At 50.0% G+C, this 27,817-nt stretch overlaps 1 protein-coding gene and 2 pseudogenes across 1 annotated transcript; 1 reads left to right on the top strand and 2 right to left on the bottom strand.

Moving 5' to 3' along the window:
• Nucleotides 1-6,826: 6,826 nt before the first annotated feature.
• On the bottom strand, nucleotides 6,827-8,226 carry LOC129515144 (olfactory receptor 10J1-like; annotated as a pseudogene).
• Nucleotides 8,227-14,493: 6,267 nt separating this feature from the next.
• LOC129515274 (olfactory receptor 10J4-like) lies at nucleotides 14,494-16,513 on the bottom strand. The gene is made up of 3 exons (XM_055334081.1): nucleotides 16,288-16,513; nucleotides 15,841-16,051; nucleotides 14,494-15,464 (listed from the first exon to the last, which is right to left on the bottom strand). The coding sequence occupies exons 2-3, from the start codon at nucleotides 15,902-15,904 to the stop codon at nucleotides 14,515-14,517; spliced, it is 1,014 nt and encodes a 337-aa protein (XP_055190056.1). The 5' UTR covers nucleotides 15,905-16,051; nucleotides 16,288-16,513; the 3' UTR covers nucleotides 14,494-14,514.
• A 4,412-nt stretch (nucleotides 16,514-20,925) lies between these two features.
• On the top strand, nucleotides 20,926-22,172 carry LOC129515143 (olfactory receptor 10J4-like; annotated as a pseudogene).
• The last annotated feature ends 5,645 nt before the right edge of the window (nucleotides 22,173-27,817 follow it).

Below are 27,817 nucleotides of genomic sequence, written 5' to 3'. Positions count from 1 at the left end.
AAAAAAAAAAAAAAGAAAAAAAAGAAAAGAAAAATAAAAAAAATAAAAGGAACAGTTGTGTGTAGATGCAAATAATCACAAAATATCTAGCGGCAATATAACTGCTGAAAGTAGGGATGATCTTTTCTGAAAGGGTAACATTGGAAAGGATTATTTAAAGATATCGTATTATTGGTGTTATTGTGGGGTTTCAGTCTTCTGGTGTTCACAGGGCACAGATATCAGAAGGTTCTTTCTCCTTATTGAAGAAGAGAAAGCTGGGTGAGGGAGGTAGATAGTAATACTGAGTATTCGCTAGCAGAGCAAATACCCAAAACAGCATCAAGAGCCAACAAAAAAACTGCTTACATTAAAGCCGAAATTAATTTAATGCCTACGGTAGAGGAGAGCTCTTTGCTCCTTTGCAACGAGCCCTCTTCTGTTGACGATGACCCCTTTTAGCCCCTGGTCTTCAGTCCGCCACTTGAACGCTACTTATCAATTTCAAGTTTTCCATTTCTCTGTGTGACCTCTTCCTCAGAGAAAGCCTTTCTTCTCACAGCTTGACTCTTCACCTCCTATGGATGGCTCCCCTTTTCCTATTCTCAGAGGTCCTCACCTACATTTCCAACCTTCTGCCGAGTATTTCCACTTAAAGTCTTCATTAAGCACCTCAAATTCATCGTATGTTTACAACTGAACTCACCCGTATTTCATGTTTTTACGAATCACCTCCTGCTTTTCCCACTGAGAATGAGAAGAGTGATTTTGCATTCCACCCTCTTCTTCAAGCTCCATATTGAATCTGGGACTAGAGCCCGATTTATTCTTTGTAATACTCATGTAATATGTAGCATTTCCTCCATTCATGCGCTCATCATTTTGGTTCAAGTTCCAGTCATCTCATTATTGATGACATTGTGAAAACATGGAAAAATATTCTGAATGTGATATAAGGGTTTGCATGGAAGGCTAAGATGTGTTTCCACTGAGATTTAGACGTGTCAGGGTCAGACCTACAGGAACCCATTTACATAAAATACTTTGTATGAGATAGAACTTCCTTGAAGGGATTCATACAGGGAGAGGGAGGGGAGTGAAGGAGGAGGTTGAAGAGGCATGTTTTCTGTTTCCTAGTGTGGTGTCTGGAAGGGGGACTGCAGGCCAGTCTGGTTTCATGGGCACCGATATGCAGAAGCAAGTCTGTCTCGCTGTCAGGTAATAGGGAGCGATGCAGGTTTCTCCACTCCCGAGAGTGCAAGGACACAGTGGAAGTCAGCCTGGGGCCTGTCTGTTGCCAGAATTCCTAGGCGTAATTAAACCAGATGACACAAGGAAGTAACACACAGAAGTTGGTAGTGGTGTGTATGTGTGTGTGTGTGTGTGTGTGTGTGTGTGTGTGTAGGGGGTTAGATCTTTGGAGACGTGTCCTGTTCCTGAATGAGAATAGTCAATATTACACAAATATATAGAATTGATTTTTGACAAAGGTGCCCAAGCAATTTAGTGCAGAACGCATAATCTTTTCAAAATGGAAAATTGTAATCGTCGGATATCCATATGTAAAAAAGAAAAGAGCCTTGAACTAAACCTCCCATCTTACACAAAAATTAAATGTATCCTAGATCTGTCTGAATAAAACCTAAAACAATGAAGCTTTGAGGAGAAAATCTTCATGAACTGGAGTTAGGCGGCGGGTTTTCAGATATGATACAAAAACATCATTAAACACAAAATCGATAAATTGAACTTCAGAATTTAAAAATCGTTGTGAAATAAAAGTCAAGCAACAGCCAGGCATAAAATATTTGCAAATAAGCTATCTGACAATAGACTTGTATCCAGAATACATGAAGAACTCTCAGCATTTAAGAGCAGGAAAACAATCCAGTTAAAAATGACACAATATTTGATCAGACACTTTGCTAAAAAGATAAAAGGATGATAAACACATGAAATGCTCCTGTTCAACCTTGTTAGCCATTAGATAAATATAAAGTCAAACCTCTGTAGTATAACCGTATACCTATCAGAATAGCTAAAATGAAAAATACAGTATCAACAGCTTACCAGGATGCAGAGCCACAGGGATTTTCATACTGGGAAAGCACATTGGTGCAGCCATCCTGGAAAACAGTTGGACAGTTTCTTATAAACAAACACTGATCCTATGACTTAAACCCCATTTCTTGTTATGGACCCAAGTAAGCAGCCACTAAAAAGCTATATGGAAAGATCTGCTCAAAATGTGGAAAGGGGCACCTGGGTGGCTCCATCGGTTAGGTGTCCACCTCTTGATTTTGGTTCAAGTCATGTTCTTGGGGTTGTGAGATTGAGCCGGGAGTTGGGCTCTGTCCTCAGCACAGAGTCTGCTTCAGACTCTCTAACTTCTCCCTCTGCCCCTCCTCCTTCACACTCTCTCCCTCCGAAATAAAGAAAATCTTAAAAAAAACATTATGGAAAAACCAAAATATAATCCTAAAATTCATTCAAATAACCCACAGGAAGGCATGAAAAAGAAAAAGATAGAAAACAAAATATGGTGGCGTACTTGGGCCCAGACATATCAATAATTACATAAAGTGCTCTAAATAGGTCCCCTTAAGACAGAGATTGGGACAGTGGATTTATTAACATGACCCAAGCATATATATTCCCCACAAGAAATTAATGTGATATTAGCTGGTAGAAAGCAAAAAGGATAGAAAATAGTAACGGTTATGTAAACATCCAAAGAGAGTAGAGGTGGATATATCCATAGCAGATAAAGTAGGGATAAAGGTGCTAGATTTGGGGAGGAAGACCACGAAGAGAACTTCTCACTGTTGATGTTCACCTTGATGACCTGGATAAGGTGGCTTCACGGGTTTCTGAAATAATTTACCTCATTGGAAGGATGTCACTTAGTTCGATGCAAGTTACTTTTAATAAAGTGATGGTCCACCTCCTTGAGAGTAGGATAGAAACATTATGTGGAGTTCTTCCCAAAAGATTGGTCTACTCTCCGCCATGTATTTCTATTGCATCAGTATGGACGTGCGGATGTGTGTGTGTATTTTCATCTTTTGGTGTATAATGTGGTGCTACTTTGTCGTTCACGTTGTCCCAGCGTTGGCTACTATGCCCTGCTGGCATCCCCAGCCTACTGAGTGGTTTGAGTCTACTCTTCCTTTCAGGCTCTACAAGATGCCTCAGGCTCATTGTGTTATTTCTTGCCCTCATTCTAGGATAGCCATTTATCCAATCCTAGATCCTTTTATTGGAGAATGGTATTAGAAACCAAGATCTGGGCTTCTGTAATCCATTACCACATAGATCCTTTCTAGTCTTCTCTTGCTTGTCTGTAACGTCCCACACTAAGTGGAAAACCTGGCTTCCACCATCTGCCATCCATTTTCACATGGTTCAGTTCCAGTATACCTTTATAGCATTGTACGGAATGTCAACCTGGACCCCTGTGGGGAGCGATTTTAAAAATTAGAAGATGGTGCTTACGTGTTGTTCCTTTTGCTTTTAACCTTCTCAGACTTTGCTCATTTTCAGAGTTCTCGAGGTCAACAGTTTCCCCCTTTCCCCCTCCAGTGGGCTTTTGTGTGTTTGTAATACAGTTAGATTCTTCTGCTTCAGCCTGCATTCTATTCTGGGATCTCACTCTCCTAAAATGATTTTTCTTTCATTTGCATACATTAAGGTTGACTCCACTGCAAAATTCTATGGGTTTTGACAAATGCATAGTGTCGTATCCACCATCATAGCACCATGCAGAATAGTTTCACTGCCCTCAAAAAATTCCCTATGCTTCCTCCGTGCAACCTTCCCTCCCTCTCGGACCTCCGGCAACCACTGATCTGTGTGCAGTCTCTATAATTTTGCCTTTCACATATACTTATAAATCTGTCTAGGGGCCAGAAATTCAGCACAATCCACCACTGTACTCTCAGCACTTAGCACCAGACCTTATCTTCTTAACTAAGGGCCAGGCTGGCTTCTGGAGATCTCAATGCTTTCCTGATTTGTCTGTATGTTGGAGAAAGGTCAAGAAGAAGACGTTACAGCTTGACCTTCCACCAGACACAGTCTTCCTCTGACATCCCCGTTGATTGGCCAGGGGAGGCCCCAGTGGCCCTTCCAATGGGGCACGAATTCTGTTCTCTGACAAAAAGGTTCAGGGACAAGGTCTCTTTACTTGGGAAATCCGAGGCTCGGGGGTATTCTCTAGCACGTCCTCTCCGTGCTGTGGATCGCCCTGGGTGGTGATACGCTCTGGGTAAACAGAAAATGTCTGCCAGCTGGTACACATTCACGTGCTCTTTTCACCCCCTTTTCAAAGTTAGCTTTATTTGTGCAGCAGAGAGCCTCGCCCCTTTTTCCCTGCTAGGGTTGCTCTCAGAACCTGGTGAGAATAATGGGTGGGAAAGTGACGGGAGGAGACCTCATTATGGAAGAGGTGTTTGTGGTGATGTGATACTGAGCGTGAACGGTGGCCAAGATAACACCAGGGAACCAGAAGGATCCCCCTCAGGGGGTGGATGCAGCCAAGTTTTCTGTGAGTTGCTGGCCCCACTGAGCAGGTCCGGGACACTGGTCTGTGTCCAGTTCCTCCGTGGGGTGAGAAGAGCTGTTGAAGCTTCTGGCTCCAGGATGTCTCCCGGTGAAGCTGTTCCTTTTAGGTGTGGCTTCTGAAACAGCTGGGCGGTGCACGTGCTGGGGGTCCACGGGCTAAGGTGTGGGTGATGCTGCTGGGAGCCGCTCCCCACAGCTGGCCCCAGAGGCCCGGCAACACGCGTGTCTCACGGAGCTCCTGCCTGCGGGGCTTCTCCTCGGGCGAGGAGACAGGACTTTATGTAGATCACACACCCAAGCCTGTGCTAACACTGAGGTCCTGGTCGCCAGGTGGCAAGCACACTGCATCCGGCTCCCCGTCACGTTTGCGTCCTGTGGCCTCCGTGGAAGCTCCTCTGCCCCGCACGCCAGGAGCATCCTCCTTCGGGGCAGGCGCAGGGCTTCCGCATCTGTGTCCCATCTGGCACAGCCCGTGGCGCGCAGCGAGGACTCCCGGAGTGCCCGGCCAGTGGCCCACACCCTGTGCCTGCTGGCCTGGCTTCTCTTCATTACATTCCTTCCTGCGCCAATTAGTAACTTCTCCTCATTACTCTGAGCCACTGTCGATCCTAGGGAGCTTCAGGCATCGTTTGATTTTTGTCATGGCTTCTCTAAACCCCAAGAGAGGCCTGGTGTTTCTATTAAGGTCTGGAGAGCAGATGCAGGTGCTCTGCGGGTTTCTCTCTCGTCTTCTGAGTCATGCACCCACCCTCGAATTCCGGTGGAAGGTGTGTCCTGGGGCCACAGTGGCCCATGTCTGAGGTCCAGCCTGGTCACTGATTCAACAGCAGGTCCCCATTCTCCTTCTCTGGGTCCTTGTTTGAGCCTCAAGCTCTAGAAACTCCTCCGCCAGCCTCTGCTCCACGCTCTCTGATTGATTCGGTTTCATCACACATACATAGTTATTTCTGTGTATTACCTCTAAATACTCTACTCACATTTCCTTTCCCCCAATTTTCTTGGCTTAGAGTTTACAGATCCATACAACTTCTTGCATAAAAGTCTCCGTGTTGCTGGGTAAGGACAGGAGGATGCCAACAATTCACACAAATGCCTCATATACTGAATCCTAGCTTTCCCAAATCTTGGGTGATTTCCACCGTTTTTAAAAGTTAAAGCCAAAATTTCTTCGTTCGGTACACCAAGCCCTCACAATCGAACCCCAGCCTATGCTTCTGGTCCTGTCTCCCTCCACGTCCCCCCGCCCACTGTCCCTGGTGTCAGCACACAGACTAGTTCTTCATCTCCTGAACACTCTTCTTTCTTATCTGTGAATATATAGCTCCTTCTCCTTGGGATTCTTTTCCTCCAACAAACTGCTCATCAGGCGCTCTCCAACAAAGGTTCTAAAGCCAGTTCACATGGCGGGTTACCACCTCTGAGGCTTCCCCAACATCTCCAACACTTGCTCTCCACCCCTCCTCCCATCCTCCTGCAGTGTTTTGTATAATATGACCTGTTACAAAGCATTGAAATCATACTCTTAAATGATTGCCTCTGCTGCTAGAGTTTGAGCTTCTTGAGGCCAGGCACGTAGAGTTTTCTTCATCGGCCTTCCCCAGAATCCAGGACATTGCTCGTTCATTGTTATTGCCCATTACACGCTATCTGAATCAACAACAGCCAAACCCACCCAGGAGGATCTTTGAATGTGCCCTTAAGACTGACAAGATCTGCAATTGTGAGGATCTCTAATTAAACTGTCTATAGTCCATCACCATCTTTAATAAGCAGTTTTGCTAGAAACTAGGATAAGTTGAAGCAGCCAGGAGAGGAAATCTATTTTCCCTTGCTAGCCCATCTGGAGGCCACTCTCCCTATCCACACGCACACGGTCACTTGTTACTTGACATGTCATATAAAAACTGATTCTAACAGGGCTCCAGGTTGAGAAGTCCTCATGTTCTTAAGTCAGAAGGGATTGTAGGGGAAAAATACATGCCCTAGGTTCTGCTTTTTCTCTGTTGCCTTCACTAGAAACCAAAAAGTCAGTGAAAAATATGGGCCCACACTATTTCCTGATCTGTTCTTCAGGCAATTCCTGTCCTCGTTTGTCTAGTTACCCACATAAACAGGGCTAATGCTTTGTTCAGGGGCTTTAAAGTTCTCAGACCCATACCTGGATGCTCCTGCTGTTCTGCTTCCTTACGGGGTAGGTCTCTGAGAGTCCAAGGCACGTGGCTCTGCTCCTATTCCTGCTGGGAGGAGATGCCGAGAACCTCAGGGGAGCACTTCCCATCTCTCATCAGGAAAGCTTCCTGCTAGTGGCCCGGAGCAGAGTATCCTTGACCTCCTTGTTCCTCAGAGTGTACACCACAGGGTTCAGCAGCAGGGTGATGACCGTGTAGGTCACTGAGATCAAGCTGGTCCTCATCCCTGGTGTTCTCCGACTTGGGCTTGAGGTAGGCGATGGAGGTGCAGCCATAGTGGACGATGACCACGGTGAGGTGGGAGGCACAGGTGATCCCTGGCAGAGGGGATCTTGAAGATGGTGGAGATGATGAGGACGTAGGAGATGAAGACCAGCCCCATGGGCACAAGGATCACCAGCACACTGATGATCAGAGTCAGGATCTCATTGGCTGTGGTGTCGATGCAGGAGAGCTTCATCACGGGTCGGATGTCACAGAAGAAGTGGGCCACCCTCGTGGCACAGAAGGGCAGCCTGAACACAAACGTCACTTGTGTCATTGCTACCATCAACCCAATGCCGCAGGCTCCCTGCCCCCACCAGCTGGACACACTCTCTTGTTGATAATAACTGAGTATCTCAAGGGGTTGCGGATGGCCATGTAGCAGTCATAGCCCATGGCCATGATCAGGAAGCAGTTGTTGATGCCCAAGGTTACAAAAAAGAACATCTGGTTGGCACAGCCTGCCCGTGAGATGGCCTGGCTCATACCCACGAGGCTGGAGAGCATCCATGGGAGAATGACGAGGGTGTAGACCGTCTCGGAGGCGGACAGCGTGTTCAGGAAGAAGTACATGGGCGTGTGGAGGCAACAGTCACGATGACGACGTTGCCACCCTGGGTGAAGGTGTAGAGCACAAGGAACACGGCAAACAGGGGTGAGCTGGTGCCCATGGAAGCTCGAGAAGCCCTGGAAGATCAACCCAGTGCTGGAAGTGTGGTGTCTGTCTCCACGGAGCAGCTGCTAAGCCTGAAACGTGGAAGAGCAGACACTCATCGTGTCAGCAAGGCCGTGGAGGCACATTTCTCAAACTGATTGCATTTAGTTCTCAGCTGTAAACCTGGGGATACATTTCCCAATGCATTCAAGTTAATCTCTGGGCTTATTTAAAATACTTTTACGCTGTGACCGTCTATCATGATTCCCTGTGGTCTCAGATTTTTTTTTTCCTTCCTTCGTATTCCCACAACATAACTGCTTACGTTCCTGCTTTACCTTACTCTTCCTCCTTGACATCTGGACTGCCCCTCCTCTTCCTCTCTTGTTTATCTATTTATTTTTTTCTTTCTTCTCTTGTTTAAATCTTTCCCAGTTCCTTGAGGGCTGATGAAGCGTCGGCCCACCGACACCTTTTATGGCGCGATGTTCTCTTATTTACGTGGACGACCGTCTCCCTGCCAGGGCTGCACCGTCTGCCCACAAACGCTCTGCAACTGCGTGCCTCCTCCTCCATCTGTGCGTCTCCCCAGCTCGGGATTATGGATGAATTAGAGAATCGAAACCAGTTTAAGGATTGACTGGGGACTTTTTTTTTTTTTTTTTTTTAAGACTATGAATCGTTACCTCGCCGATCCTTCAGGAAGTAGGGGCAAAGCTGACTCAGGAAGATCCATCTTGTTTTCAAGGAAGAAAAGGCAGGTCTTAACTGACCACCGTCCTCTGCCCACTGCCCTCCACAGGATGGAAGTCTGCTGATGGTTTGCAGCACCGACTCACATTTTAAACTACGCAACAGCTTCGCCTTCCCTAAACTAAGAGGCAAATTTATAGCCGCTGCAGCTTAGTAGGCATACACCCTCTCTGCAGAGGCAGACAAACAATCGTGCCACGGAAGACGCAGCAAATTCAGGTCTCTCCTCTAAAGAAAGCAGATCCTGAATATGAAAAACAGAGAGAGGCTAAAGATACATCATTGCATTGAAGGATGGGGCTCAGTCCAATTTACGCAATATTTCACATTTTTTGTCCCCTTAGACAGTAAGCTCCTGTAGGGAGGGCACTTAAATTATACTCTGATTTGCTTATGCATATTCAGAAAGACTTTTTACATAAAATAAATCACATCAGCGATGAAGGTTAGTAGGCACGGAGACCTCCTTCAAGTTTTTAAAAATATACTTAAAAGAAGTTGGCTACCAGCTGTTAATCACTTACACTCGAAACGCTAAGAGAACAGCGGCAACAGGAGACGGTTCCGAATAGAGAAAGTCATGTGACGCCCATGTTTGTAGCTAAAGACCTTGACCTTCCCTGAGGCCTCTGGGCAGAAAGAGGCAGCGGTCCAGCCACGGGGCAGCGGGCACGTGGGGCACAGCTTCTGAGTGTTGTAGTGACGGATGCGGGTGCGGCCGGCAACCCACTTAGTGTCCTGCCATCCAGGGGATGCTCCTACCCAAGGAAGAACCGTCCTGTTCCAAATACCAGGTGGGGTCTGTCCTGAGGGACTGGGAGACCCAGAGTGGGGCTGGGGGGACAGCTGGCTGGTGCCCGCCCGGAGGGAAGGAGGACAGCCGCCGGGCCCCAGCGAGCGGCCTCCACCGAGGGAGCCTCTGATCCCGCCACAGAAATCAAGGGGAAGAAGAGCGAGCACAACTGCACGGAGGTGGCAGCAGGGGCTGCTCGATACCGTGGCAGATTGAGCCCGCCCGCTGGCAGCGGGGCTTCTCCACAGACGGGCCTTGGAAACCCGTAGTTCACAGACTGGGAGACACACTGGGAGCCGCGTGGGTTTGCAGGTGCAGATGCTCAGGCCCCCGCCGGGCCGAGTCTGGTTCTCTCTCGGAGGTAGCAGAGGCAGCCCGGTGGTGCTCGGAGGTGGGCACCATGTGCCGGGAGCTGAGGACCCTCTGGGGCCGCAGGACACAGGAGCGCTCAGTACCCTCACTGCTCACCCAGGACTCACCCTTTAGTCCCTTCCGTAAACCTCCAGTCTGTTGAGACCCAGGGCCAAGTTTACCCCCCAACCCCTGTCCCCATCCAAGACTTCCTGCGACTTAATTCGTCTCTGGCTTAGGGTGTTCTTCCCTAAACGTGTGCCCCCCTCTGCGTGCACACGTCCTGGGCGCTGCTGGGGGCAGAGCACATGCTGCCCCAGCCTCCGAGAAGCTCACTTAGTCCAGGTGACAGTGGTTATAGTGAACCTAATAATACTGCGTGTGAGTGGGACCCGGAGGCCCTGGTCCTGGGTTAGACTTTGATCCATCACAGAAAAAATTCTGTAGCATAAAGACCGGGCTCCAAAAGGTCTTAGGGATTTGGATTTTACCATTTTTAAGGGCCTCCCAGGTGCTGTCACTCTCTCCTCCCATTCGGGGTCTCAAAGCCCCTTGGTAACTGGCCTTTACAGGGCCACTGGCTCTTACCACCAGCTACTCTGCACCTTCCCCCTGCCTGCCAGTGACTTTGCTTCTTTGTGGGATCGATGTAGCAACTGTGGAAAAGTGATCCGGGGTGGAGGAGAAGGGCCAGGTCAACTAGGGTGCTGATGCCACAGGTCAGGCCAGAGATCAGCTGGGATTGATCTAGACGGTGGCAGTGCTCCAGACAGGAGGGATGGACGTGAGAGACATTTGAGGTGAGCCAGGAGGCCTCACAACTGAGCGTGTGGATCAAGGGGGAGAGGAGCAGACCAATCATTTCCTAAACCGCTCTCCTCAGGTGCATTTGTGCCAACGTCTTGACCAAGCTCCAATGTGCATCGCTTCCTACTGGCCCAGATAAGTTGGCCCAAATGACCTCTGTTAATGGTCAGCCACTAGGTGTGACTGGTGGCTGTGGGGTCCCGCCACGGAGGGAGGAAAGTTGAACAAAATAGCTCAAGGCTTTAAGGTGCCTTTGCTTTGGGACAAATTAGGGAGAGTCTGGAAATGGGGCACTTGGGTACATGGTATAAAAATGCGGTACCTGGTGAAAACGAGAGGTTGAGCTTCAGAATCACCGAACACTGAATATTTTAACCCATTCCTGTCTCAGCCCTTCAGATGACCTCCGATGTCTGTATCATCCCCAACTCACAGATGAGAGGTTATGAGGAGCACACTGTACCATCCATGGCCCGCCCGTTGGGCTTGGGCGTCAGACAGAAACGAGCATGTGGGGGGAGCCACAGAGAGGACGCTGGCGGGACAGCAGCCCACCTGCTCTCAAATCCCTCAGCCCCGCAGACCATGCTGTTGCGGGGCCAGGTGCCAGTAGCTTTTACAAGGGCTCCTTCATGGCATCTCGTCAATGTAGGATTAATCAGGTCCAGACCTACTGGTGATGCGTGAGAAGTGTCATGGGGGTCCCAGAAGTCGGAAGAGGGCTCACCTTGCATTTGGCCAAGGTCAACATTCTTCCTATTTCTTACAGTTCTAGAGGCTGAGCATCCTGGTCAAGGTGCCAGAGGACTTTGTTCCTGGTGAGGGCCTGCCTTCTGGATTGCAGATAGCTGGTGTCACTCTGTGTCCTCCATGGTGGAGAGAGTGCGAGAGCTCTCGGGTGTCTCCCGTTAAAGGGCCCCCGTCATGACCCCACCCTCGTGACCTTATCTAGAGCTAATCCCCAAAGGCTCCATTTCTAGATACCATCACACTGGGGATAGGGCTTCAGGATACGAATGGGGGGCCATGGTTCAGTCCACAGCAGTGAAGTTTTTTCGAATCTCCCACCCCAGTCCTATCCTCCTCATCCAGAGCAGGGGTGTCTAGCTTTATACATGTGAAAACTCTAATTTTATTTATTATTTATTATTATTTATTTATTTATTTATTCATCATTCATTCATTCATTTTTAATTTATTTATAGATTTATATATTTATTTATTTATTTATGATAGACATAGAGAGAGAGAGAGGCAGAGACCCAGGCAGAGGGAGAATCCATGCCAGGATCCCGACCTGGGACTCAATCTGGGGACTCCAGGATCGCACCCTGGGCCAAAGGCAGGCGCTAAACCACTGAGCCACCCCGGGATACCTGAAAACTCCTTTTAATTTAAAAATATTTGGGCATCCCAGGTGGCTCAGAGGTTTAGTGCCACCTTTACCCCGGGGCATGATCCTGGAGATCCGGGATCGAGTCCCACGTGGGGCTCCCTGCATGGAGCCTGCTTCTCCCTCTGCCTGTGCCTGCCTCTCTCTCTCTCTGTGTCTCTCATGAATCAATAAATAAAATCTTAAAAAAATGTATATATTTATGGATCTCCAGCTTGGAAATAGTCAAATAATATGGTTGTACTGTTTGTATCTATGGATGGTTCTCTGTTTCAGAATTTATTTTTTTCTGTGAATTCAGCAACTAATGTTTTCAAATGGGTTATAGTCCAAAAATAGGTGTACATGTTTTGTTTCATGCGTCTTTGGCCTCCCTCTGAAGGTGGCACTCCCTGAACCCCGGGACTCTTTCCGTGACTGGAGGCAACCAAGGGAGAAGTGGGAGTGACACCATGAGAAGTGGTTGACAGGCCAGCAAGTGGGCAGAGCGTAGGGGAAGGGAATCTGGGGTTGGAACTGAGAAGGGAAGCGAGTGGTTTATTGACACACGGCAGGTGTAGCCAGGAAGTGATTCTTGCAAGACCCTGGGAGAGTAGGTTTTGTGCACTGAACTATAGGATCAGAGGCTACCTGGGGGGTGGGGGGATGGAGGGAGGGCCCACTTCGAAGTCCCTCCCAGGAAGGGGGAGCTCATTCTGTGAATGAGAACTCGGTTGTCAAAACTGGCTGTGTGTCCGTATTGGGGTGACTTGATGTTGACCTCAGGGTGACCTAGGGAGCGGTGCGTGGTGGGGGTGGGAGTAGAGGAGGTGCAAACAGTTCAGCGTTTCCCACGAGCCAGGAAGTATTAGGCCCCTAAGATTCTCAGGTCCTCACGATGACCTTAGAAGGCTGATCCTGCCGGCCCCGCGGGCGGACGGGGAAGGAAGGCCCATGAGGTGAAGTCCCCTTCCTAGAGCACACGTGTATAACGGCAGACCTAGGATTGGGATGCGGGCCTCTCTGGCCCCAAACCTGTGCTCTGTCTATAATGTTACTGCCTAAGTGTCTCCTACTCCAGGTCATGAGGACGGAGAAGTGGATGCGTCAGGGTGGGTAATCCGATGGGCGTGAACCCCATCACCCACCTGTGGACTTTGGCCCACTTTGTATCCTCTGCGTCTTGAGGGCTGTGCCGAGCAGGGAAAGATGCACCAAGGTTTTCGAGGGGAAAAAAGCCCATTTACATTATGTAATTTCTGGACTTCCAGACTGATTTCTGAGACCCAAGGACATCCTAGCAGGATTTGAGCGATGCGTAAACCCACCACGCATGGAGCTCCTTCCACAGTTGTAAAGGGGAGAAGCTGGTAAGATAATCGTCATGAGCCCTACAGACTCTGGGGCTGGATTGCCTGTTTTTGGGTCCTAATTAGGCTCCACATACGAGCGCTATAGCCTTGAGGAATTTACTCCATCCCTTCAGGCTTTGGGTTCCCCATCTGTAAAGTAAGTTTAATAAAATACGTACCTCGTGGGTTAACAGTGAGGATTAAACGAATTCAACGCTTAAATCGATGCCGGCTATCTAGGATGCACTCAAGAAGTGCATGAAAAGGATGTCACAGAGCAGGGGCAAGCCCCTGCGAGCAGAGAGGGCGGTCGCTGACGCCGCTTGGACCGTAGCTGCTCACAGTGTCCTCCTCCTTTCCTCCTTTCTTCCTCCTTTTCATAACTACTGGGCGGCTGCTCCGGACCACGCACTGTTGTAGATGTGAGGGACCCGAGTGATGGCCTGATAGATAGGGGCACCCCTGGCCCAGGTGGGGTGACCTGAAGCAGAGCCTGCACCTGACCCCGTGTGCGGGACAGAGGACGTGTGCGCAGAGCCCAGAGTGAGGGAAGCAGGTGGGACGGGGCGGGCTCCGCCGGGATGTGGTCCCGTCCCAGGCTCCCCGCAGTCCGATCCCTGGGAGACTCCAGTTACACCTTGAGCCAAGGTGGGTGGCCTTCGGTACCCTCCAGGGGGGAGTGGGGTTCACACCCCCCCACCCTGACCCCAAGAAAGCCTCCTTTTGGCCACGGTGGTTCCTCAGGGCAGGGATGGGGGGCGGCTGGGAGCCGTGGACACGTGGGCCAAGCAGCTGCAGGGCCTGTTACTTCAGCCAGGCCTCTGGGGGACTGGGCGTGGGGCAGGGATGCAATGGGAGAGACGGGCAGGGGGGCGGCGGGGGTGGGCTCTTCTCCAGAGACCCTCAGTAGCCAGGAAGCTATTTCTGCAGTTTTCACTTTACCCGTCTCACCCCGCTTGTCTCTTGGCTCTCAGGGCCTGTGTTTGCCACAGACAACTGGGGTCCCTGCAGTTGGGGTACATTCGGTTTTTTTTATTGTCCTATGGAATATAGCGCAGAGAGTGTTACGTGTAAGGAATGGAGGACCTGGATCTCGGGGCTCCCGGTTTTCAGGCTGAGGCCGGGTTCCGAGCCCGCAGGCTCCCACGCGAGCTGCTGTGCCCTGTGCCCCCCTCGCTACTGGGTCTCACGCTCCCTCCTGCCAACGGTCGCAGAACAGGGCCTGGGCTCCTGGATGTGTCTTCTCTTACTGGGTCCCCATGGAACTGCGGGTCCTCAGAAACCGCCCGTCCCTCATTCGTGTTTTCCTTCCTGGTCTAACCCCACCCGCTCCCTCCCCATTGCCGCCTCCACCGGATCCCTCGGCTCGCAGCCCCCTGGCTCCCTTGCTGGGAGCCCGCAGCAAACCGTGGGAACTCCCGGAGCCCGGTGGGCACCTATGGGAGAGGCTTCCTGCCCACAGCCCGGAGCAAGGCCTGCTTGACCTCCTTGTTCCTCAGGCTGTAGACCACGGGGTTCAGCAGGGGCGTGATGACCGTGTAGGTCACGGAGAGGAGTCTGTCCTGCAGGGAATTTTGCGATTTGGGTTTTAGGTAGATGAAGGAGGTGCAGCCATAGTGGACGATGACCACGGTGAGGTGGGAGGCGCAGGTGGCGAAAGCCTTCCTCTGGCCCTCAGCTGATGCCATCTTGAGGATGGTGGAGACGATCAGGACATAGGAGATGAAGATGAGGACCATGGGGAAGACGAGCACGCACAGACTGATGAGCAAAGTGAGAAGCTCTTTGATGGTGGTGTCGGCACAGGCCAGCTTCATGAGGGGCCGGATGTCGCAGAAGAAATGGGAGATGACGCTGGCGTCACAGAAGGGCAGGCTGAACACGGAAGACACCTGGATGATGGCCGTGCTCAGGCCCATGCTCCAGGAGCCACCCACTAGGTGCACACAGGTCCTTTGGCCCATGACGACCGCGTACCGCAGGGGGTCGCAGATGGCCACATAGCGGTCGTAGCCCATGGCTGTGAGCAGGAAGCAGTTGGTGACGCCAAAGGTGAGATAGAAGAAGAGCTGAGTGGCACAGCCCGCAACGGAGACGGCCTCCCGGGGGCTCAGGAGACCGGAGAGCATGCGGGGGACGATGGCCACGCTGTAGCAGGTCTCAGAGAGGGACAGCGCGCTCAGGAGGAAGTACATGGGGGTGTGGAGGTGACGGCTCAGGCGAACAGCTGCCAGGATGAGGGCATTGCTGGCAAGGGTCACCAGGTGCAAGGCCAGAAAGACCACGAAGAGGAGGAGTCTACGCTGCCACCCCAAAGCGGAAAAGCCTTCGAAAGTAAACTCCGTCACAGCAGTGGCGTTGGGCCTTGGCATCAGAGGATCCGGGTCTGAAAGACACGAGGCGGAAGGTGGGAGACCCGAGTCCTCATCAGCCAGGTGCGGGGACCCGAGGCTCCCAGACGCTGGCCGGGCTCTCCGGTTCCCGGGGCTCTGTGGGCCTGGGCCGGGGGGCGCCCGGGGCGGGGAAGGGAGTGAGCACTCCCGGGGCTGGTGGGGCGGCTGGCTGGGAAGGGAGCCAGGCTGTGGGGGCGCTTCGGGGGAGGCGTGGGCCTCGGCCCGGGTCACTGGGGGGCCGGAGGTCTAGGGTGGGTGAGCAGACTGCGCCTTTCTCTGGGGCAACTGGTGTGTGGCCCGGCGCAGGCTGTGAGCCCGAATGCTCCCTGCTTCCTTCCCACGTCCCCCAAGTGCCGCTTGATTCCACACCCTGCCTCCCGCGTGGACGGCGTCTCTGCTTGTTTCCTGGGCTCCAGTCAAAGCGGCCAAGCATCGGAAACTTCTGAAAGGTCCCAAGTACCGGTACTGCACGCAGACAGCGGGAACAGGATCCTCAGGGCACACGCGTCCCTGCTTTACCCCGGCTGAGTGCGGGGACGCTTGCTCTTCTTTGCTCACTTCACTCGTCGCATTTGCTCATCTACAAAATGGAATAATACGGACTCACAGGGTTACTATGGAGATGATGCGCATTGCCGCGTGGGAAGCTGAGCACAGCCCCTGATACGGGGACAACGGGGCATCACACTCCCGCACCTTCACCCGACCTGCCCTTCCCACTCCCTCCTGGGTTCTCCTTGTCTCCACCGCCCCCCCCACCCCCATGAGACGAAGGCAGGGCCCATCACCACGACGGATGGCTGCTGGGAGACTTACCCGAGAAGAAGCCCGGAGGGCACTGAGCACAGAGAAGGGGTATACAGTAGGCCGCGGGGACATGGTCGCACGGGGGAAGACGAGGTAGATGTTCAGAGGGGGGTGTTTTAGGTGGTGCTGCGGTCCTCGCTGCTTCTCTCCTGGGCCTGGCCCAAGGTTCCAGGGTGGTTGGTCTTCATCCAGCTGGAACGTTTGCAGCAGCCTGAGGGCTCGAGGGGCTGTTCTGGTTTTTGGAGACAGGCGTGGGGGGGGAGGTGGCACAGAAGGAAACACGGGAGCAGGGGAGCGAGAGGGTGTGGGGGGTGGGGGCCGGGGCAGGAGGGTGTGGGGGGACAGCAGGCTGTTCCCAGCACAGCAGTTCTGCGGCCATGCCCACGTCCAGGCGGTCCTGCCCCGGCTCCTGCCCCGGGAAGCTGGGCTGTGGGAGCGTCTCTCTGACCCTCACCTCCCGGCCTCTGCCTCTACCTGGTGCAGGAAACAGGAGGACGTGGTGGGGACTCCTCTATCCCAGAAATAAGCTTTCTGTGGGTAGAGGGGACGCCTCAGGTTCACCCCATCGGACCCCCCAGACCCAGAGCGTGCCAGAGGGGGACGGGTGGGACTGTGCGTTCCCAGGTCCCCGGCTCCCAGTCCTCCCCAAGCGATGCCCTGAAGCCCACTATCTGGGGCTAAATGCACCAATTAAGCTCTTTGAAAGTTCTTGCCTCCGATTTACTTAGGCTCATGTCCGGATCACCCTTTCTGAGTGATTTTTTTGGTATTTATAATGCTTTTTATTCCGTAAGTTTTACAGCACAGCTGTTGGTTTTCCCACTTGACCATACCCCCCAGGCAGGGAGGAAAAAGAAGAGGTGGCCTGGCTTGAGCAGGGGTGGGGAAGCCCGGCCTCCCTGCGTGGGGGGAAGGGGTGGGGGGACTTACACCTCGCCAGGCGGACCAGGGGGCTCCGGCCTCAGCACCCACGGCGCTGGCCAGGGTCCTGCTCCTGCTGTGCTGGGTGGGGGGGGTGCAGTGCACACACGCAGCCTTGGGAGGGGAAGCCTCGAAGAAAGCCGCGGAGCCCCGCGGAGTCCGGGGCCTGTCTGGGAAATCCTCTCCCGCTTGGTGGGATGTGGGAGCAACAGCCCGAGGCCCTGGCTGCCTTCCCGGAGCCCCTCCCTTAAGTGGGTGCAGGCCGTCGGGGGGGCCGTCCCCCTGTGCCCTTGGAAGCCGCGGCGACTGTCCCCAAGGAGGCAGAAGCGACGCCCAAGCCTCCGCGATGCCTGGGGACCTCGTTAGGCAGGGGCTCGGGCAGGCATGTGGAGAGGATGCAGCAGCCCCCGGGTCCCCCGGGGCACGATTTGTTTTTATTTTTATTATTTTTAAAAGATTTTATTTATTCAGGAGAGACAGAGAGAAAGGGGCAGAGACACAGGCAGAGGGAGAAGCAGGCTCCCTGCGGGGACCCTGACGCGGGACTCGATCCCAGGACCCCCAGGGTCACACCCTGGGCCGAAGGCAGGCGCTCAACCGCTGAGCCACCCAGGCTTCCTTTCATTTGTTTTTAATAACATGACATTACTATTGCACTGTCTTGGTCAGCATGGCGTCAGCATTCCAAAAAATCCTCACCCAGGAAAACAAAAGTTCTGAACTTTATTGTTGTTCTTATGAACCTTCACAAGAAAAAACACAGCTCAATGACCATCAAACTCACCCCCCCCCTTTTTTTTTAAGATTTTATTTGTCAGGGTGTGGAGCACAAGCACGGGGAGCAGCAGGCTCCCCACTGAGCAGGGAGCCCAATACAAGACTCAGTCATAGGACTCTGGGATTGTGACCTGAGCCAAAGGCGGACACTCAACCGTCTGAGCCACCCAGGCGTCCCAGACTCTTCAGCTCCATAGTAGCACCATATGATAGTCACCTCTTGAAGGCACTCAGAACTCTTACCTCAAAAGTCTTGCTTTGTGGAATCCACAGATCCTAAAGCATTATATCATGTTATTCACCCGGCCCTAACTGAACCCCTGAGCTGAAAAACCTGCCATACACTTCACCCCAAAACATCACAAGTAGCCTCACTTTTCACTCCCCTCTGGCAGATACTAGAGGGTCATAGTCGGTGTCAAGATCATACTCTCCCTTATCAAGAAAGGGATAAACTCAGCTTTGTTCATCAACAGATTATTTTGGTGATGTTTTCAGAGTCAGCATTCTAAAAGGGACCGGAAGGACATTGAAGGCAGAGCAATATTTAATATTACCTATGCTGCGGTGTATTACCTATTCAACAAAAACAATTGGAAGGAGGGATGAATGGAAGCCACTAAGGTGCTCAGTAGAAGCACCTGTTCAGGAAGGAAGGTTAAAAAACCCAGATGTGAGTCCTTGGACATTTCAGTTTATAGTGGCAGACTCAGCAAGCAACTGAGAGAAAGCGTCTGTGATAAAACAAGTTAAAAAGAAACAGGATGCTTTCAATTTCTTAGAAGCAGGGTCATTTGTTGAAGAAACGGGTAGAGGAGAGGGATGCCATTTACGTTTGCAGGTGTGGCTCAGTTCCATGAGTTCTAGAACAGCTGGGAGCGAGATGCAAGTAAACTGAATGCCCTGTATTAACCTTCTTGTTCCCAGGAAGAGCAGAGTCTGTCTGTGGAAGGGAGGAGAGGCTCCAGCTGTACCTGGCCAGGTGGGCGTAGTGGGGTGGAGCTACCTTGCCATGCTGGCATGCAATTGCTGCCTCAATAAACCCAGTGAGTGGTCTGGACCCCACCTGGAGAGAGAGTGCGGCTCAGGAGGGAGGGCACACAGAGGAGCCAGAGAGGAAGTGGGAAATCCAGCACACACTGCCTTCTCCCAAGAAAAGACATTTGGTTCTTTTGGTGTCTGTTGGGGCCAATCTCCCTCCCTAAATATTTCCCACCACTCTCTTCTGTTTGTAGGATTGCTGAGGAGAAGTCACATGTGATCTTTCTTTTTTATTCTATAGAAAAGATTTTTTTTTTTTTTTGCCTCTGACTCCGACCTGAACTTAGTGATAGGAGGAATCCTGTGGTACACATTGGAGATGCCAGCAGGACACAGGTCTTTTAGTTCTTGAATTAAGTAAGAGTCGATCAGCCATATCAAGGTATTACCCCCACTACTGCCATGTACTGGTGATAGGAACACAAAGAAGATGACCCATGTCCCACAGGGAAATGGGCTGATTCTTGCTTCTGCTAGACTGGAAAGCAAAAGTGGGATAAAGTCCATGCAGTACATTTTTGAAGGAAATGGATCATTAAGAAACACAGGAGGATCGTGGAAGGGATAGTCACTAAAAATTATAGTTACAGTGATGACACTATTAGCCATTGTTATGAAGTACAGGTATGGGGGGAGACAAAAACCCTTGGAAAATAACTCCCCTCTATATCTTTCTTTTCATTGAGAAACTTCACATCAGAAAGAGTTAGAAAAAGTCAACGTCATTTGACACCAGCTACTGCTTTTTTCTCTAGAAAGGCTACTGTATAAAACAAGGAACATGACCGAACTTAGTTCAAAAGAGCATTGGCCTCCACTTCTGGAAACAGGGTGAGTATACTAGCTCGAGGGCCCTTCCACAGCCTGACCTTGTACTAGTCATCTTCTGTACGTGAAGGAGCAGGGCTAGGGAAAGGAAAGCTCAGGACTCAGAATATTTGGGAAGAACACCCATTCTGAGACATTCCCAGGCCACTTTGTGCTAGCCATACATGTTGACAGAGATGCCTGGATCAGTCCCAGGTGGTACAGAGGGAGCTGATGTGCCAGGGTCACTCAACACCTGCTGCCTCTTTGACCTGGACCCACCTCTTTAATCATCAAGTATAGTAGTTGTTTTCATAATTCTGCTGTCCACTTATGTTGAAACTTTTCCTCCCTCTCATTCCTGATATAAATGAGGCAAATCATGAGAAACTTCTTGATTTGTTCTCGAGAGTGCTGAGCTCCTAGCTGGTGGAAAAGCACTGGTGATGCCTGAGGCCTGGGGCGTTATTCAAGAGTACAGCTCAAAGCACAGTGCAACCTGTTGGGCAATGAGAGCCTCACCCTTCCTTTCCTTTGTCCAATTCATTCAGATCCAGACCTTTTGGTGATAGCATAGGCTTGTCCTTTTTTTTTTTCTTTCTTCTAACTTTGTACCCATTGACTCTTTCTGGACTTGCTGTCCTCATGACTATTTGTCTGGACCATCATCTCCATACTCCCTTGTACTGCTTCCTGAGCATGCTATAAACTCCTACACTGTGGCTGTCATCCCTGCCTTCTGTCTGGCCTCCCGAGTCCTCATTAGCCTGTTGCCATTCAGGACTATTCCACCCACACTTCCGTCTCACCTGCGCAACCAACAATGGTTTTCCCGCTCACGGCCATGCATTGTGATCACTGTGCAACCATGGGCAGCCCTTGTGGCATTCAGTCATTGTACCTACCATCAAAGTTCTCCAGAGACACAGAACCAATAGGTGTTGCTGATAGTGTGTAAGAGATTTACTATAGGAGTTGCCTCACATGGAGGCCGCGAAGCCCCATGATCTCCTAAAGAACCAAGAAAACTGAGAGTGTAAATCCCAGTCTGAGTCTTAAAGCCCAAGAACCAGGAGCCCTGATATCTGAGGGCAGGAAAAGATGTCTCAGCTCCTCCACAGACCCGGAATTTGCCCTTCGTCTGCCATTTGCTCTCAACAGGTGCAGACTCTCAACAGATTGGATGATCCCTGCCCACACGGTTGGAGAGTGACCTTTTTTACTTGGTCTACTGATTCAAATGTTAGTATATTCTAAGGACTCCTTTACAGGCATGCCCAGAATTAATGTTTTGCAAATTGTCTGGACACCTCTCAGCCCAGTCAAGTTCACACACAAAATTCACCATCACAGTCCTCCTATGTAAGAGGCCTGGGCAGTGGGCAACCATGTCACTAAGAATTGGCTTGGACACGTCCTCGTCCAGGTAACTTCTGTATTTGGCCAGTTTTTTTTTCTTAAATTTATTTAGAGGGCATGAGCAGTGGGTGTGGGCAGAGGGAGAAAAAGAGAAGCAGACTCATCACTGAGCATGGAGCCCTAACTGTGGGACTTGATCTCACGACCCTGAGGTCATGACCTGAGCTGAAATCAAGTAGTTGGATGCTCAATGGACTGAGCCACCCAGGTGTCCCTGCCCTGTCCTTCTGAAATGCTTTTCTTTTTTAAAAAAATTATTTATTTATTTATTTATTTATTTATTTATTTATTCATTCATTCATTCATTCATTCATTCATGAGAGACACACAGAGAGAGGCAGAGACACAGGCAGAGGGAGAAGCAGGCTCCCTGCAGGGAGCCCGACGTGGGACTCGATCCTGGGACTCTGGGATCACGACCTGAGCTGAAGGCAGATGCTCAACCACTGAGCCACCCGGGTGTCCCTGTGATGCCTTTCTTACTTCTTACCTCTGTGATGTAAGACCCCTGCTGAAGCTGGCCTGCACGGACACCACTGTCAACGAGATCATCACCTTTGTTGTCAGTGTCTGTGTCCTGGTTCTACCCATGGGCCTGGTCTTCATGTCCTATGTCCCCATCATCTCCACCATCCTTAAGATCACGTCAGCTGAGAGCCAGAAGAAGGCCTCTGCCACCTGCACCTCCCACCTCACCACAGTCATCGTCCTCTATGGCTGCACCTCCATCATCTACCTCAAGCCCAAGTCCCAGAGTTCCCTGGGGCAGGACCTACACGGACATCATCCCCCTGCTGAATCCCACTGTCTACAGCCTGAGGAGCAAGGAGGTCAAGGATTCTCTGCACAGAGCCGTGCCGAAAATACTACTCAACCCTCAGTGTGTCAAGATTGTGGCAGCTTCCCTTCACATGCTCATTCCCCCTTAGTGTTGACAGGAACGCTGTGGGTCTCTGCAGAGCCTCCTATGGGGTCTGTTCCTACAGTGTCCTCCCAGGAGACATCTCCTGTCACACTTCAGCCGTATTCCCATGAACCCAGGTAACAGGCCCCGGGGTTCTGGCCAGTTCTTACTTCTGCTGAATAACACATAAAAAAGGGAAGATTCATGTTGGACACCTTGGAAAAAAAGCTCCAGAAATTTTATTCTGCTTTGAGCCCAGGGAGCCTTCAGAAGAGACGGGATTGGTCAAGTTGTGCCTCGTACAACTTGGTCTCACGTTTTGTTTGCAAATTTTAGTGCAGACGCACTTGGCGCTCTCTAGCTGGTCTCTTTCACCCCACCCTGGGGAGTCTGTGCTGAGCCTCGCCGGGTGCCGTTCCTCCTCCCAAGGGCTGCTTCATGCCTGCGTCCCCCCTGCATGGGGGGGTAAAGCCTGGAACCCAACATCACCCTGATGATAAAGTCATCGTTGTACACACTTCATAGTTTATGAGCCACCCCCACGTGCAGGATTTCACGTGGTCTCCAAGGTAGGCAAGACAACACTTAGAAATTGTTGATAAAGAAAGAAAAAGAAAAAGAAATTGTAGATAAAGAAATGGAGGCATGTGCACGTGGCTGCAATGGGCCCAGGCGTAGAGAAGTAGACAGCTGGGGACTCAGGATTGGGGTCTGCTTCTGTTCTGGTCTCTTGTTCTTTCTAGCGAATCTGTTTACAAGATGCAAGTTTTCCATGGGCGGAATCTGGGCCTCCAGTGAATAGGCAGGACTGCTCTTGGTCTGTGGGGGGCTTTGTGCGCTTTAGGAAAAAATTCCTCCTCCTCCCATTTCCACCAGAAATGGGCATCACGGCTTTACTGTCCCCCCACCCCCAGGAAATTATCCTGAACCCAGATGTCCGGGCTATGGCCGGGCTCCCTCCGACGTGTCGCTGTCCCACGCTGCACGCCTCCAGAGCTCTGTCCTGCAGGCCCCCAGGGGACGGACCAGGAGCCAGGAACAGGTGCCAGCGTCCTTCCTCCTCAGTCTTCACTCAGTCCTGGGTTGTCTGGAGGCTCATTCCCAGGTGCTGGTATTGGCTGCTGTACCTCCAGTTTCTCTACGTCGGGTCTGCGTAATTTCTGGGGTGAATAGAAATGTGGTATCAACACGGGGGTTCCTAGACAGAACCAGCCTCTCTGGGTCCTGGCGACCTGCTCTTGTCCCTGGCTCTGCCCAGAGCTGGAGGCATGAGTGGAGGAGGTGCAGGGGGACGGAGGCCCACGGGCGTCTTCCTACGTCCAGGGGACTGCCGAGTTAACTCCCAGCCTGTGTCGAGGGAGGAGTCGCTCATGCACGAAGGGCTTACTCTGCCCCAAGGACCGTGCTAGAGGCTGGAGGCATGTCGCCCAATTCGAACCGTAGTGTGTCCTTGAAAACCAAGTGTATGGGCCCCGTGCTGCCTCGGGTGCCCGAGCGCTGTCCCTTGAGGGCCGCGTTCCGCAGCTGATGCGGTGCTTGATGAAGCCAGGACCATCCCACCCTTTGTGACCGAAGAGCCCTTTAAACTCTTAAAAAAAAAAAAAAAAAACCTGAAGACCCAAGAGCTTTTGTTTGTGTTTACCAATGATAGAAATTAAAACTGAACATTTTTGCAGAAAGTTTTTTAGTCACTTAAAAATGACAATCCGCGTGACAATGGAAATAACATGGTCATGAAAAATGAGCAAAATAACCCAAACGAAGAATGTTTAGGAGAGTGACACTTGTTTACATTCCTGCTAATGTTCTCAGCGCCTGGCTTAACAGAAGCCTGGATTTTCACGAGTGGGTCCGTGTGTGCTCTGTGCCACGGGGTGTATTCCGTGGCCTCTGAGGCACTTCTGTCTCAGGAGGGACAAGTGAATGGGGTAAAGGACGTCGGCTTGGTCATGCAAATCGTTCTGCAGTTGGCCCCCCAAGGGTCGCCGAGCCCTCGACGTGCAACTGAGCTGAGCCCGGGCCCACCTGGCTCCACCTGGCCTGTCCTCTCACTGGTCACGCTGGTTTGAAGAGCCAAGTAAGAACTGGAAGCGACAAGGGGACGCCTCGGGCCCGGGGGTGGGGGGTCAGCGAAGGAACCAGGGAGGAGCTCCCGTCCCAGCCTCCGTCCTCGGGGAGCATCTGGTGCATCAGAAGGAGCATCCGAGAGGGCATCCGGGTGCAAGAAGGGAGGTGGGACCTGTCGAGCGGGATCAGGACGGTCATCACCCCTGGGTGCCCAGTGCGTGGGTGAAAGTTGGGCTTCCCGAAACTTGCTTTCCCGTGAATTTTCTCTTCCTCCTGACCCGACCAGCAGGTTAGAGTCTGTTTTGCTTCGTAGCAACAGCCGAACCTCAAGTGACACCCTTCCTTTGGAGTATTGGGACCAAATGGGGGGAGAAACAACTGATGGATCTTTTCTTTTCTTTTCTTTTCTTTTCTTTTCTTTTCTTTTCTTTTTTCTTTTTTCTTTTCTTTTCTTCTCTTTTCTTTTCTTTTCTTTCCTTTCCTTTCTTTTCTTTCTTTACCTTTCCTTTTTCTTTTCTTTCTTTCTTTCCCTTTCCTTTCCTTTCCTTTCCTTTCCTTTCCTTTCCTTTCCTTTCCATTCCATTCCATTCCATTCCATTCCATTCCATTCCATTCCATTCCATTCCTTTCCTTTTTTAGTAGTCAGCTCTAAGCACACAGGAGTTCAGAGCCAGGAAGTGCAGTTTATTTTATTTTTTAGGAAGTGCAGTTTAAAAAAACAACAACAACAAAAACAAAAACAACTAATGAGAACTTCGTGTCTGCACATTTCTAGGTGATACCTACTCTATCACAGTCCTTTCTTGGTCCTATGCCAAACTGGTGTAGAGGGGTACGCATCTGTTTTGGGATTCTGTTCTGTGGATCTATTTTGGCTATTCTGTACCAATTTTATGCTGTTTTAATTAATATAGATTTATGATGTATCTTGGTATGTTCCAGATCAAGTAAAAACCCACTGCAATTTGTTTTCTGGAGTAGCCTTGTCTATTTTAGCACATTACTAAATATAGGCCCCAAGAGAGCAGGGAGGTGGTTTATAATTTGGATTGTCGTACCCCCAGAAGCTTTAATAAAAGGATAAGCACTCAATAAATATTTGTTGAATAAAGGAGTGAAGTTATACTTCGGAACTAATTTTAGAATCTGCCAGTATGTACGCAGCACCTTACTGGGGGTTTTATTGCAATTGTGTTGAATTTGTAAATCGATTTGGGAAGAATTGACATCTTTGCTTCCCTGAATCTTCCCATCAATGGATATGGCCCCATTTATGCTGTGCTTCCTTTATGTTTTTCCGTAAAGGGACATAATATTCTCCAGAAGGATCTCCTATAAAAATATCCATTTACAGTAATAACACCTTACAAACACATAACAAAAATATACAACAGCTTTATTGAAACGGCATTCAGAATGTGAAATGCACCCTTTTAGAGAAAGCAGTTCGGTGGTTTTTACCAAAATCCGAGTTGTGCAACTATCACCGCTAATTTCAACACATTTTCATCACCTCCGGAGACACTCCGTAGCCCTTAGCAGCCACTCTTCCTTTCTCCGCTTCCCCCAACCACTCTCCAAACACTGATGCACTTTCTACCCGTGGATTTGCCTTTTCTGTGCATCTTCTCTAAGTGAGGTTTTATACCACGTGACTTGTGATTAGCTTCTTCTTTGACCGAGCACAACGTGAGTTTCATCCACATTGCGTCATGTATCAATATTTTATTCCTTTTTATGGTCAAACAATATTCTAATGTATTGATATTCCATGTTTACGTATCCAGCCAGCAGTTGATGGAAATTTGGGCTGTTGCCACTTTTTAGCCCTTATGCATAGAGGCCTATTATGAACCTTCATCTACAGATTTTTGTGTGGACATATTTTCATGTCTTTTGAATCTATGCCCCAGAGTGGAATTGTTGCTGGATTCCATCTCGTTGAGGATTTTTGTAACTAAATTCATCAAGAATATTGGTCTATAGCTTCCCCAAACCCGCTTTTTTTTTTTTTTTTGCTGATGCCTTTGTCTGGTTTTGGTGTCCAGATAATACCTCATAGGATGAGTTAGAAAGCGTTTCCTCCTCTTCCATGTTTTTTTTTTGAAGAGTTTGTGAAGGATTAGTATTAGTTCTTTAATGTCTTGTAGACTTCATGAGTGAAGCCACTTGGTTCTGAGCTGTTCTTTGTGGGACTTCTGTTCATTACCGGTGCAATCTGTGCTTGCCGCAGGCCTATTCAGATTTTCTATTCTTACGTCAGTGTTACTGGTTTGTGACTTTCTGGGAATTTGTCCACTTCATTTAGGTCACCCAGCTTGTTGGCCTACAGTGTTCATAGCGTTCCTTTATGGTTTTCTATTTCAGTAAGGTCAATGGCAATATCTTCTCTTTAATTCTCAACCTTACGATTTGTGTCATCTTTTTCTCTTGGTCTGTGTAGCTTAAGGCTTATCAACTTTGTTGACCATTTTAAAGAACCAGCTTTTGGTTTCATAAATGTTTCCATTTTTCTGTTATCTATATTTATTTCCCATTCAGTCTTTAAGTTTTCCCCCCTTCTCTTTGCTTTGGTTTTAGTTTGCTCTTTTTCTAGTTTTTTAAGGTGATTCTTGGGTTAATGATGAGAGCTTTTTTTTTCTTTTTTCTTTTTTTTTTTTTTAAAGACTATTTATTTGAGAGAGAGCATGAGCCGGGAGGAGAGGGAAAGCCGACTCCTCCCGAGCAGAGATCCCGAGGTGGTGCTCCATCCCAGAATCCTGGGATCATGACCTGAGCTGAAGGCAGATGCTTCACTGACTGTGAGCCACCGGGTGCCCTGAGAACGTCTTTATTTTTTTTTAAAGATTTATTTATTTACTCATGAGAGACACAGAGAGAGGCAGAGACACAGGCAGAGGGAGAAGCAGGCTCCCCGCAGGGAGCCAGATGTGGGACTTGATCCCAGAACCCCGGGATCATGACCTGAGCCAAAGGCAGACGCTCAACCACTGAGTCATCCAGGTGCCCCGAGAACATCTTTAAAACACACATTTACATCTATAAATATCTCTCTAAGCACTGCTTTTGCTGTATTCCATAAGTTTTGGGATGTGTCTTCATTTTTATTCATCTTAAAGTACTTTGTATTTTTTTCCTCTGACACAGTCATTGTTTAGAAGTCTGTTAATTTCCATGCATTTGTGAATTTCTCAAATTTCCTTCTGTTAGTGATTTCTAATTGCACCGCTGCCAGGGAACCTACTTTATTTCAATACACCTCAATTTATTGAGGCTTCTTAATGGTCTAACATATGGTCTGTCCTGAAGAATGTTCCTTGAGGACTGGACGAGAATGCGTATGTTGGTAGTTTGGGGGGATGTTCCCTGGATATCTGTCTAGACGCCTCACAGCAGTGCTCACATCCCCTCCTGCGTCGGTCTTGCGCCTAGTTGCTTTATCCGTTATTGAACAGAGTACTAAAGGCTCCGACTATTACCGAATAGTGCATTTTCCCCTTCAAATCTGTTAGTTTTTGCTCCGTGTATTTTGGGGATCTCTTGGCAGGTACACGTAAAATCGATAATTGTCCTTTCTTCCTGACGGATTGAGCTTCCATCAGT

This window comes from Nyctereutes procyonoides, unplaced genomic scaffold (genome assembly GCF_905146905.1).
Source record: "Nyctereutes procyonoides isolate TBG_1078 unplaced genomic scaffold, NYPRO_anot_genome, whole genome shotgun sequence".
In the NCBI taxonomy this organism is placed as follows: Eukaryota; Metazoa; Chordata; class Mammalia; order Carnivora; family Canidae; genus Nyctereutes; species Nyctereutes procyonoides.
This window is presented reverse-complemented; position numbering and strand designations above follow the sequence as displayed.

Excerpts from the sequence above, each read along its gene's own strand:
- LOC129515274 (XM_055334081.1), bottom strand. The coding sequence starts at position 15,904 with ATGCTTGGCCGCTTTGACTGGAGCCCAGGAAACAAGCAGAGACGCCGT. Across the intron at positions 15,465-15,840 it reads CCGTCCACGCGGGAGGCAGG|ACCCGGATCCTCTGATGCCA; the intron begins GTGTGGAATCAA and ends CGTGTCTTTCAG.